Source organism: Chanos chanos, chromosome 10 (genome assembly GCF_902362185.1).
Source record: "Chanos chanos chromosome 10, fChaCha1.1, whole genome shotgun sequence".
Classification (NCBI taxonomy): Eukaryota; Metazoa; Chordata; class Actinopteri; order Gonorynchiformes; family Chanidae; genus Chanos; species Chanos chanos.
In genome coordinates, this window is record NC_044504.1 from 26,780,671 (window position 1) to 26,793,478 (window position 12,808).

The following is a 12,808-nucleotide window of genomic DNA, read 5'->3' on the forward strand; positions in this document are numbered from 1 at the left end:
TTAACCCATACAGCAAAACACATGGAGGAGTAAATTTTGTGCTTCTACTGTAAATTTTGACCATCACACATGCACCACTAGACTCCCACATGTTTTTCACGGACCTTTTTGTGTATGTGTGGGGTGCTGAGCCAACGCTGTACATCTGGGGCTCTCATTTTAATTTAAAATGCTGGAAACTCACCTACGTTCACCTTTGAAGAGTAGCTGAATAGTCAACCCACACTATGTTCTCTAAAGTCTTGAAACAAACTTTTTGAAGATTAAAGCACTCAGCTACAAAGTTACCACTTAAAAAATGTGAAAGGTAAAAGAATCAATAAATTAATCACAATTCAGTAATGTTAGATTTGAGAGGTTTAAGGCTAGAAGTCACCTGTGATGACAGACTATCATTGAATCTATGCTGATCAATGTGGCATAGTCCCTAGAGTTTCACCTTCCACATATTCTAGTTTTCTGTCTATTCCAACACATTTTGAGCTGTGTCATTCAATTTCTAAGATTCCTTGCCTTTCATAACAGTTTCCTGTCTCTTTCACAGCCTCAGATAATGAATGAAGGGGCCAGCAATCGCAAGTTCAAATGCACAGAGTGTGGCAAAGCCTTCAAATACAAGCACCATCTGAAGGAGCACCTCCGCATTCATAGTGGTAGGTGGCAAAGTGGGTCAGTGCTCCCATTTTGTAGATGTTAAGATATAATGACAGAAAATCAAAGAATTTACTAAATGGATGTTGCTTTGTTAACTGCCGCTTTGCTAAATGAATGACCTTTGCTAATTGTTTTATTGTTTACTGACTCAGTTTAGCTGTATAGCCTGGTTGAACCTACTTGGATGATAGATATTTTAAAGGGTAATTAGACATTAGATTATGATTCAACAATTATTTATTAGGACAATTTTTTCATCTGTACACAATATATTTATTTCTAGGATGTTCTCTGTCATGATGAATATGTGATTTTCACTGACACTTAATACTCTGCTTTGACCATCAGGTGAGAAGCCATATGAATGTTCCAACTGCAAGAAGCGATTCTCTCACTCTGGGTCCTATAGTTCCCACATCAGTAGCAAGAAGTGTATTGGGCTAGTCTCCATTAATGGACGGGTACGCAATGGGGTTGGTTCTAAGGCTGGCTCCTCCCCAAACTCTACAGCCTCTTCACCTGGTAGTCCTGCCCTTGCCCAGCTTCGGCACAAACTGGAGAATGGCAGATCCATGGGCCTTCAGGACACAACAGGCCATTTGGATATCAAAGCCGAGCCCATGGACTTCAATGAGTATCGTCTTATGATGGCATCCCAACAAGAATTTGGAGCCTTTGTTAATGGTAGTGGCCAAGATGGAAGTCCCTTACGGATCCATGGTTCATCTCAGAACCCTTTGCAACACTTCAGTGTGGGATTAGACTCCCCTCTGTTAAGCTACCCAAGCCTGAGCAACAATCTAAGTGAGGTGCAGAAGGTCCTGAAGATTGTTGACAACACTGTGTGTCGACAAAAGATGGATAGCAATCCTGAAGAAATCTCCAAGTTGCGAGCTTACATGAAGGAGCTGGGTTCTCAAATGGAGGAACAGAAGCTGGCCATGGCTTCCTCGAGGTCAGGTTTCCCTGGAGTCGGCCACAACAGCCCCACTAAAAGCATCATTGACTACACACTGGAGAAGGTGAATGAAGCCAAAGCTTGCATCCAGAGCTTGACTGATGATTCCAAGAGACGGGTGGGGGACATCAAGAAAGAGAAGCCCAGTCATCATATAGACTTCGTTTCTGAGGAGAAAGCACAGGACAGAGATGCTCAGTATGCACTATATTCTTGTCAGTACTGCAAAGAGACCTTCCCTGGCCCCATCCCTTTGCACCAACACGAGCGCTATCTGTGCAAAATGAATGAGGAGATCAAGGCTGTCCTTAAGCCCAGTGAGGCTTCAGCCACCACCCGCAGGGGACTTTTTGGCACTGATGAACCAGCTGTGATGCTATCATCTTCTCTGTCAGAAAGAGGAGGAACCAGTCCCACCAATCCCTTTAAGGACCATTTACCAGTCCTGAAGGCCTACCTTGCAATGAATACTGAGCCCAACTCTGAGGAACTCCGCAAGATCTCCATTGCAGTTGGTCTTCCCCAAGAGTTTGTGAAGGAGTGGTTTGCACAGTGGAAAGCCCAATCTCAACCCAGCATGTTCCGAAAAAGGTCTCCTCCCCCAGAGAGAAGCAGCATTGAAGCCAACTACAGCTTGGCTAGGGAAACAGCACTTGCACGATCACCTATTTCCATGGTCCAGTATGGTGACTCCATGGGAGAGCTCCACAGTGGCACCACTAACGGTGATGCAGGGCACAGGCATGTAAAGCAACACCAGTTTACAAGCATCAGACAGACAGCTGACAGGCCTCTTGACTCCTTGGACCACTTGAGAGGAGAAACACCTTCACCTTTGAACCTCTCATCCACATCTTCCAAAAACTCTCACAGCAGTTCATACACACCCAACAGCCTTGCCTCTGAGGACACACATGGTGAACCACTAGACTTATCTCTGCCAAAACATGTTAGGGACCCTAAAGCAGACAGGAGGCCTAAGCCGAATGGTTTTGCCATTGACCGTAATGGTGACCCCACTGCCAGGGATCAGGGAACAGAACCTCTGGACTTGGCCCACATTAAGAAAGAGTTCAATGGGTCCAACGCCATAGGCAATGAAAACCAGCTAGATAAAAGCTCCAGCCCTATTTTCAGCATTAACCCTTTTGGTGGCGGTCCAATGTACACACCCCTTCCACCTCATGGGGCATTTCCTCCACCCACTTTCATGCCACCAGCCCAGACCAGCATCCCAGGGCTCAGGCCTTACCCAGGGCTGGACCCTATGAGCTTTTTGCCACACATGGCTTACACTTATGCAGCCGGGGCAGCCACCTTTGCGGAGATGCAGCAAAGAAGGAAATACCAACGAAAGCCAGGCTTCCAGGTGCATAATAGCTCACTCCATATTTTTTAGCCAAATACCTTCAAAGTGCAGTAGTTCGAACAAGTAACCTGCTCTAAAACATCATACTGCATGTGTTTAAATTGTTTTAAGCCTAATTTACTTATGCATTGTATATGTAAGTCCATTCAAAGAAATATGGGTGAAAATGTAAGATATATAGGGTATAGACTTGATCATTCAATTGTTAACTGTTATTTACTAAAGAGGTTCATTCATAATCTTCCCCAAATAATACCATTATGTATATGGTTAGGTCCAGAATAAGTCAGGTGTGCTTGCAAGATGTAAAATGTAATTACAGAGAATCACACTGGTAATCAGTTATACGTTCACTCCATCACCTAATTATCTATGGCTTTTTTTTTTTTTTTTGACTAAACATATACAAACTAAAATCAATCACTCTGTTTTTAAAAAGTCCATATGCTGCCTCTTTCTGAGACATCTCCTGGTGCTAAGGGTCTTACACAGGTTACTGAGATAAGCCCTGTCCAGACTTGGGATAAAACTTGGAAAAGGGGGGTGTCTCCTCCTAGGTGGCAGGTGTGGATTACTGTGCTTAAACCACTGAGACAAAAAACTGTCTTTCTTGCAGGGGGAGCTACTGGACAGCACAGGGGACTATCTGTCAGGGCTGGAGGACCTGACAGACAGCGAGTCGCTGCTTGCCCGGAAGAAGATTAAGAAGACAGAAAGTGGTATGTACGCGTGTGACTTGTGCGACAAAACATTCCAGAAGACCAGTTCCCTCCTAAGACACAAATATGAACACACAGGTATATCACATTTAGACACTTCTTTTTTAACCCTGCACCTCCATCCCGTTCCCTGCTTTGGCATCATGTTTTGTATTATTTCTTTCCTCCCCATTTACTTTCTTGTTGTTTATTTTTTTCCTCTCTTTCAGTTTTCTTTCTCTGTCCAATTTTTTCTGCCTTGTTCCATATATTTTTTAGTTGGATGTTTAAAACCCATAATCTGTGACATGTTTCTTTTGTTTTGACAGGCCTAATGGTACACTTAAATGATAGAGGATGCATTCTAATTGGTTTGATCTAGTTACTTCAATACATTCCTCATATTTCCATTCAAATCAATCTGATAAGTATTTTGCTGTTCAAAAAGTGTGAAACATAGAATATACAACGACCCTGGTGACAACCCCACATAATCCCTTTTGTGGGAGAATACAAAAAAAGTGTGTGTCACATAATGATAAATTGGGAGACCCATCCTTAACCACTAGCATGCCATCATGCCATGTGAGCCAGGTGCAGGACAGCTTTGTGTATCTGGCATTTCCCTGCTACTGCATGACCTCCTGTCTCGGGGGACTCCTCTCTTTCACTGGGTTTGCATCATCTCTTGCTCGCATTCCTCTACTGGAATGAGTGGAGAGGAATCCACTGTCTCGTCTATTTTTGAACTGATGAGGGGAGGTGGCTTGGGGAGTGTGTGTGTGTGTGTGTGTGTGTGTGTGAGAGAGAGAGAGATAGAGAGAGTGAGAGAGAGATAGAGAGAGAGGGGGGGGGGGGGGGTTGCTCTCAAGTATGACAGCTATGGAAGGTGTTGCAGGCATTCTAGAGCTATGCATGGCCAAGAATACAGTACATGCCTTCAGTGCTCAGAGATGACGGTGTGAACTGGGTAGGTTTTAGCAGTGTGTGAATTTTGTTTGCGTATGTATGTGAGTGTGAGTGTGTGTGTGTGTCTGAGAGAGAGAGAAAGAGAGAGAGATAGTGTGTTTGCGTGGGGTGTTACTCTAAGTAGCTAATGCCAAATAACAAGGCGCTGGTTTTCCCTCATTAATTACATTTCAGCTAGTTGCATTTTCTTCTGTTTCTGAGATCTGAGTAGACTGTAAGGGGGATGTGTTAAAATGAATGTACAGTAAAAGAGCCACAAAGTCTCCCTCTTCTCCCTGTATTCATCATGCAGCTGCTGCTTCACCTAATCATTTTTTAATCTGGAGTCATGATGTCATTAAAATATATGCTCCAACCTTGATCTTCACTGTATCAGTTTCACCTCGTCAAACATGGTGTCATAATCACCTGATCTCCTTGGCTGTATGCACAGTCTCAGACAACCTTAGAATAGACCTTTAGGATTGTCCCCTGCCCCCCTGCGTCCTCACACTGGTCTTGGTGGCATCTCCAATATGGTAGAGTCTCACGGCAAAGGCAACCAATGTTGTTAATAGTACAATCAATTAACTTTTTTTTTTTCCCCCCTTTGGTGAGGGGGGGGGGGGGGGTGTTGAATTTGTTAAATTAATTTTTAAGCACTAGGTAGTAACAAGCTAAGTGTCTACAGTCAAAAGTGGAAATGAAAGTCCTGTCATTTCTAATACTTCCTGCTTGAGCCTGCATTGTAGCAAATATGTCAAGACAAGTAGTATATTAATGAATCTATTAAAAAAAAAAAGCAATTATAAATAATACAAAAACTGTAAGAGCTTTCTTTTTTCTTTTAAAAACTCTGGTCACTGTGATAACGGGTTTGCTCCTTTCTCTCTCTGTGTCTCTGCAGGGAAACGGCCTCACCAGTGCCAGATCTGTAAAAAGGCCTTCAAGCACAAGCATCATCTCATTGAGCACTCGCGCCTGCATTCAGGAGAGAAGCCCTACCAGTGTGACAAATGTGGCAAGCGCTTCTCACACTCTGGCTCATACTCACAGCACATGAACCATCGCTACTCCTACTGCAAACGTGAGGCTGAGGAACGTGAGGCTGCCGAACGGGAGGGCCGTGACAAAAGTGGCCCCCTGGAACCCACTGAGTTGCTTATGCGAAGGGCTTACCTGCAGGGCCTGGGGCCCCTAGGGTACTCCGATCCTGAGGACCAGGGAGTGGACACAGCACGTGGCAGCACCATCCTTAGGGATGACATGGAGGGCAGGGACAGGGAGGGGGAGGGGATGTACCCAGAGAAGACGGACAGGCAGGAGGTTGGGTTTAGGGAAGAGGAGGAAATGGAGGAAGTGGAGGAGAGGTTGGAGAGCAAGAGCCCGGACAGAGAAATGAAAGATAGGAATGAGGCAAAGGGACAAGTGGAGGATGAACGCTCAGGAGAGGAGAAAACAGTGAAGGAGATGGAGGAAGAAGAAGAGGGGAAGGTGGAGGATGCTGATTAACTACTGCGTTTTTTTTGTTGTTGTTGTTGTTGTTGTTGTTGTTGTTTTTTTTTAATTTAAAGTAAGCTTACGTCATTCTTTTTTTCCGATTTTGCTTGCTCGCCTCTTTCACCCTCTCCGGCTCACATGGAGACAGATTCATTTTAGAACCACGCGGCTACGTCCAAGTGCATCCTCAAGTCTTGTATCAGTGGATATGAGCAATGTGACTGAGGGCGGCGACATTCAAAATGGGAAGTCAGACTGGGTAGGATTGTTGAAGAATCTGTATTATGCAAAAATTGAAATAATAATGATCCTCTTTATAGAAGAATTAATAAACCTCCTTTATTTGAAGTGTATAGAATGAAAGCCTGAAAGCTGTGTGTGGTGCTGACTCCCTTAATAACTCCTGTGTTTTGTTATGTTCCTAGCACAAGCCTGGAAATTGCACTCTGTCTATCACTACAAAAAAAGAAAAAAAAGACAAAAAAGAAAGCATTGCCTATGTGTATTTAATACTGCGCTTAAAGCAGGAGTAGCAGTGCATCAGTGTTATATTTTGTCTACCATCTACTGTGATGTCCTTGGTTCTGTCCTTCTGTTGCTAAACCAGCCACACATCTCTGGGCCTCACTATAACGTGATGCAACTTTATTTTAATGATACCCATATGATTCTTAAACATATGAAGTCTTAAAATCACCCAGGGGGGTTGATGGCATGGGAGTATGACAAAGACTGAGAAGAGGAAGGAGCATTGTTTGAGGCTTCATTTGGAGCCAGTGTAAGTTTTTCTTTAGAGAAAAGCCTTATATGCAAACCCTATCACCTGTGTGTATCTACAAGTGCCATCCCTGTACAGTGTAAAAAGCAAAGCTGACTCGTGTTCTCTTTGCACCGGCATAGTATAACAGAAATGATTCAACCTGTTGTTTGAAGTACCTACGTCAGTATTAGTATAGCTAGACTGCAGTTCTTTAGTTTACAAATGTTTGTGCAATTTTTCTGTATTTTTTCCATGATCTTTTGTCAGTGTTACCATGGTGTTTTTTTTTTTTTTTCTTTTTCCAAAAATACAAAAGTCATTTGTTTTTATTTTAAAATGCCATTTTATTTATGTGACTTGTTTTATATTTCCTAATTTTATTTATTTCGTACTGTAGTGTACAGTATTATAGTTCATCAATATAGATATATTTTAGTAAAATGGATCCTGACAGTGAGTATTGGAGCAAATTTTGCATAAAGAGAGCATTTATTCTATCTGGAACCATTCATTGTCCAATACAATGTTCAAATTTCTTTCTTTTAATTGCTTTATTTCTTTCATTTACCTATTAAAGGAGATTATAAAATTTGGGAACTTTTGATACAATATGTGAAAACACTGTATTTTTGACTGAAAGAAAAAATAATCCACTTTATTCATCTTGCTTTTTTAGCTAAAGAGATGAAGAAGGAGTGTTGTTAACGGAATTCTTGAAATGTCTGTTGAAGTATAATTGAATTTTTAATTTGTAATTTCTCTTGGACAATTACCTTGCTCGAATAAATGTAGCCCAGTTTAATTTTGAAAAGGTGTGGGACACTTCACTGTACACTGACACTACACATGTACACCATGTTTACTAAATTCCTTTTGTGTGGAGACAGACAAATCAAATCTACTTACATTTCATCTCAGATCCTCCAGCTTCAGTTTCAGAATCAACAATAAAACACGGTATGATTTACAGTGACTTCATGTAGGCGCGCGCGCGCGCATGCGTGTGTGTGTCTAGCGACTAAACTGGTCTGTATAGTAGCTAATTTCCTTCATAAACCTTATTAATAAATCAACAAATTAAACATAAAACATGATCTGAATATTATTAAGCAACACATTTTGATGAAACTCATAGCCAATTTTTGTGTCAGCTCATTTAATTCACCAAGTGGAACCTCAACATTTTGATGATTTTTATATAGAGAGAGTGGCAGCTTTATCAGAGTGTCTCTCTGTGTGATAGACTTTTTGAATTTGCTATAGCCACTTTGAAGTTGAATGCTGTTGGGTTAAGCCAAATTGCCATCAGCTGATGACTGCCAAACTAGCCATGAACTCCTCAAGTTGGATTTCAGGGGGAGTTCAATTAACCATGACCATGCTAATTTTTCAATGCACAGAAGGAAATGGGACTGCGGAATCTCTGACCATCTTCCGCAGGAAACTGAAAACCCACCTCTTTAGAACCCACCTGTCCCCCACTGCCTAACCCTCCCTTTCCTTAAAAAAAAAAAAAAAAAGCTTGTCTTGTATCTGTGTTTGTCAAGAGTGTTCCAGGGGCGCAATACGAAGGGGCAAATGGACGCTCAGTCTTATTGCGATCTCTGCTCATGAGGTATTAGAAATCCGACTGATGCACTGATTGTAAGTGGCTTTGGCTAAAAGCGTCTGCCAAATAACAAAATTGTAAAATTGTAAATGGAAGAGGAGTGAATGGTCACTGACTTCCTATTCTGAGTATCAGTGGTTATGATTAAACAGAAGGTCTGGTTGGTGCTCTGTTGGAAATATGGAAACAAAATATTGTGCATGCTAAGAGTGAATTCCAAAAAAGAAAAGAAAACAAAAATGACTTTCATCTTACAGTAGTATATCATTGTACTGTAATTTACTGCATGATACTGCAATCCATGATTTTCAACTGGACTAAAAGTGCATTGCTTTTGTGACAATTTTGTACAAGTGAAAACCGAATGACCACGGCACTGACTATTATTTTCGTTGGGTTTACGCACAAAAGACAAAAAAAGTTTTCACACTTTAGTATTATTATTATTATTATTATTATTATTATTATTATTATTAGATGTCAGCGGCAAATAGTATTATGCCTACCGCGACAATACTCAAGTACAAGGCACGTTTACGGAGGTACAGCATTTATTTCTTTATTTATTGTATTGTCTCTGCATACTGAAATATACAAAGAGGAAAATAAAAGAAAACAAACAGAACAGCAGTATTGTGACTATTAGCAAACCAGTGACACGTGAAAAGCATGAGGGATTTGTTCTGCTTTTTTCAGGTGTTCACACGAAAATGAACAAGCATATGAACGATGCCGTGACAGGAAACAAAGATGCCTGGATAATTTAACACAATTAAACATTTTCCTACTCTAATATTTTGTCTATATAAAATTTCTAAATTTACAATTTCATTTTCATTTTGAAGTGCAAAGTACCAAGCAAAGGATTTCCATAATTTCATTTCCTTTTACCGAGCGGTGATGATGTCATCGCGCATGTTCATTCGTACAGTTTGACGAAGCAGTTTCCGGAAGAGGTGAGTGAAGTCGGTTAAGTGGGATGGTTTACAGTTACTCTTGGACACACTTAGATTACTTTGATTATAACAGCTTTTTTCTGAAAGGGAACATTTCCCTCCCGACTTTGCATGTTTACGTCTAGTTTAATGTCTTTAAAAATTAGAAAATTCTGCGTTTGAGTGGTCAGTGTTTCTGTCTGTTGTATATGCACGTGCTGTGGGCTGTATTCGTAAATTAAAAACTTTTGCTCTCAGTTGATGTGTGCAGTTCTGGCATATTAAGGCAGACTTTGTGGTATAACGCTATCAAAGAACAATACTAAAGACAACGTCTTTGACATGCTCATTTCGGGCAGACTTCTGCCGGTGTCTCTGACTAGTTGGTATTCCAACTAGTTGGCGTTGTGGAAACCTCTTTGAGAACACGTTTACGTTCACAGCTGATTGTGATTGTTTAACGTTATTACAAGTGTATTAGCCTATAACTGGTTGCAAAGTGAGGCTATTGTTGTCTCCTCCAAGTATCTGAGCAGTCCAGTTCTATATTTGTATTATGCTAGAAATCAGCCGGAAATATTAATAAGGATTTTTAAACGAAATAATTGGAATACGTGATTTTACGCTGACCATAGCCATGTGTGTGCTGTGTAACTTGCGTAATGAAATTTTCAAATATTGAAGGAATAGTTTACAAATACGTACAAGGACACATGGTACGCACTCTCGCTGCAGATAAATACTGACATATCTGTCCTGCGTGGAATGCTAAATAAAATGATCAAAGTCTTAAACTGGCATTTCACAACAGATGCTATCATCCCTATACTACCATCAAGAGGGGTATGTGCTATATTTTTTTTACACTGCAATGACTCACAAAGGAGGACATGGCCACTAATGGACTGAAATGAGTCAAACTCAGTAGGTCACACACAATAATGCAACTTTGTAATGCTGTTCAGCAGTCCTGAAATCAGTGAGAGCAACAGAGGCAGTTGCACATGTGCTATGAAGTGAATGTTACGATTCAGTTACATGTGCATTATGTTCAGGTGTTCCACAATATTATCTTGTGAAATTCAACCTTATAGTTACCTTTCACTGAGAACTGAAAATGACTGGCTCGTTTTATAGCTTTGTTTGGTTTCAAATTAGAACTCTCAGGAGTGAACTCTGTGGCTCAGGAGTGGCTCTTATGACCATACGGTATTGAATGAAAGTACAGTAAACTTTGAAAAGTGTAAATAATGCATTACTTCTTGTCTCTCGATCTCTTTTTCTCTGTCTCTTTCTCTCTGAAACATGTTGCTGAAGTATTACAGCATGTTCCTATATGCCTACGTATGTTGCACGTTGGGCTGCTTCTCAACCTCATTTGCTGAGTGCGGTGAGATTACCGTTCATGCTCTTTCCTATAATTGCTGTCATGGTTCCTTTCAGAGGATTCTTTAATGATTAGTGTTAGCGTAAAGCCTGTGAAACACTGAATGAAGGCATGACTCCTTCAGTTAAAAGAAAAAAAAAAGTCACTTCTCACTCTCTTGGCCTCTTTGAAACTATAATCCATGGCAAATGTGAGCTTCCTTGCACTTCTCTAATATGACATCAAAGAAAGTATGAATGGCATAGTATGCCCCTAGTACAACAAGGGGACCCTCTGAAAATTGCATTGTCAGGCTGTTAAAATCATAACACACATGCACAATATATTACATGGGCTCAGGAACAAATTACTCAGATATTTCGGGGTCCTTAAGTCCTTTTAGCTGATTAGTATGTTGAGGGCTGTCTCTAAGAAGGGTCATAGAATTTTGCTTAAAAATGTGCAAGTTACAGGATGATCTTGGCTGTTCTCAAGAATGTAAAATCGAGACATGTTGACATGGTTTGTACTGCAGGCAGACTGACTATATATTGAGTTGTATGGAAAGTTCTGAGTTAAGCATATTCCACCAACTTCAATCAATCAAGGCCTAGTGGAGTGGCACCCTTATATTGTGTTCTGTGGAAACACTTCAAATCTTTTGTAAGATGTGTCAAACACTTACCACAGGAACCAGTGGGGGTGGAATGCTTAGAGCGTTTGTTTTCCTTTGTAAGCAAGGTCTGAATGCACAAATATTCTCCATCAAAACTTTTACATAATGAGTCCATACAATACTTTTATGGTGGCTGATTACAAAGGACTGAAATGACATCATCCTACTGCAGCTCCTTGTTTTGTACTTAGTCTCAAAGAATTGTTGCATGGCATGCAAATTAGCTTTTGAAGGCGTTCTTTCCAAAAATAGTACCTGCATCATATGTGTTTGTGCTTATAAAGTGTTGCATGTCCTGTTGAAGTATTAAGATGGTCCTGACGATAACGTGACCGGGCCTCTCATATTCTCAGAGTCTAGTGTGGCTTCCTTATGAGGCTCGGCCTAAATCTGCCGTTTTCTGTGCTCCGCTGTGGGGGAGTATTTAATCGGATGTATCATTCAAGCTGAATTAGCCCTACAGAAAGACCACATCACTTTTAGCCTCCTCCTTCCCTGTCAGACCCCATTGTGTATGATTACGCATACTAACACACACACACACACACACGCACACATACACACAAACCAAAACCATCCATGGATGGCTGGAGGCTGCTAAAATGAGGTGTCGAGTTCTGGCACACTCGCTCCATTGCGTCATGTTTCTTGATGCTCGTCTCTGACCAGTTCTATCTTATACACCCCCCCCCCCCCCCCCCCCCCCCTTTTATGAGAACCTACAGGGCACCACAGTACACTTCCTCCCGGTGATGGCTCTAACGTTCTGGATCGGTCTTTGTACTTGATTTGACACCCCTATGTGTTCCCTCCATGGATGTGTCATCTGTATGCCTTGAGTATTTTCTTTTCTGAAGCTGTGTCTCTCAAAAAGCCGCCTCCTTGTATGCTCTGAACCAAAAGGAAATCCTGTGTTTCATCTGGAATAATGCAGATTAGATAGCTGCTTGTCTCCCCAGGCGAAAAAAATGTGTTTGTGTGAGAGTGAGGAGGACAGAATGTCCACCAGAATTTCCCAGAAATTTTATATTTGTGTAAATATAAATTCATTATATGTACACCCCCCCACAAAGGGTCTTCTATTATTATCACCTATGTCTAGGTGAGATTTTTAAACTCTCTTTATTTTAATCTTATTTGTGAGCATGACGGATTTAGCCATATATAAGAATTTGTTTGTATATGTCTGTGTTAAGCTTTGTTATTCGTATTAAAAATGTATAGCAGCAAATTTAATTCAAATCAAATTGTTACTTAGTTTCTGTTCAAGGAAGTTGTCTGCAAAGTAAGCCTAGCACGGCCTTGCTCAGCTATGCATAGATATGGCCTTTTGGA

At 41.0% G+C, this 12,808-nt stretch overlaps 1 protein-coding gene across 2 annotated transcripts in view; it reads left to right on the top strand.

Moving 5' to 3' along the window:
• Positions 1–6,139, top strand: part of zeb2a (zinc finger E-box binding homeobox 2a) — a 51,489-nt gene extending 45,350 nt beyond the window's left edge. The window contains exons 6-9 of one of the 2 annotated variants that reach the window (XM_030786042.1): positions 545–653; positions 1,003–2,981; positions 3,598–3,778; positions 5,535–6,139. In XM_030786042.1, the coding sequence (XP_030641902.1) occupies positions 545–653; positions 1,003–2,981; positions 3,598–3,778; positions 5,535–6,139 (2,874 nt within the window). The remainder of the gene's footprint in view (positions 1–544; positions 654–1,002; positions 2,982–3,597; positions 3,779–5,534) is intronic. The other variant, XM_030786043.1, reaches the window with a different exon arrangement.
• The last annotated feature ends 6,669 nt before the right edge of the window (positions 6,140–12,808 follow it).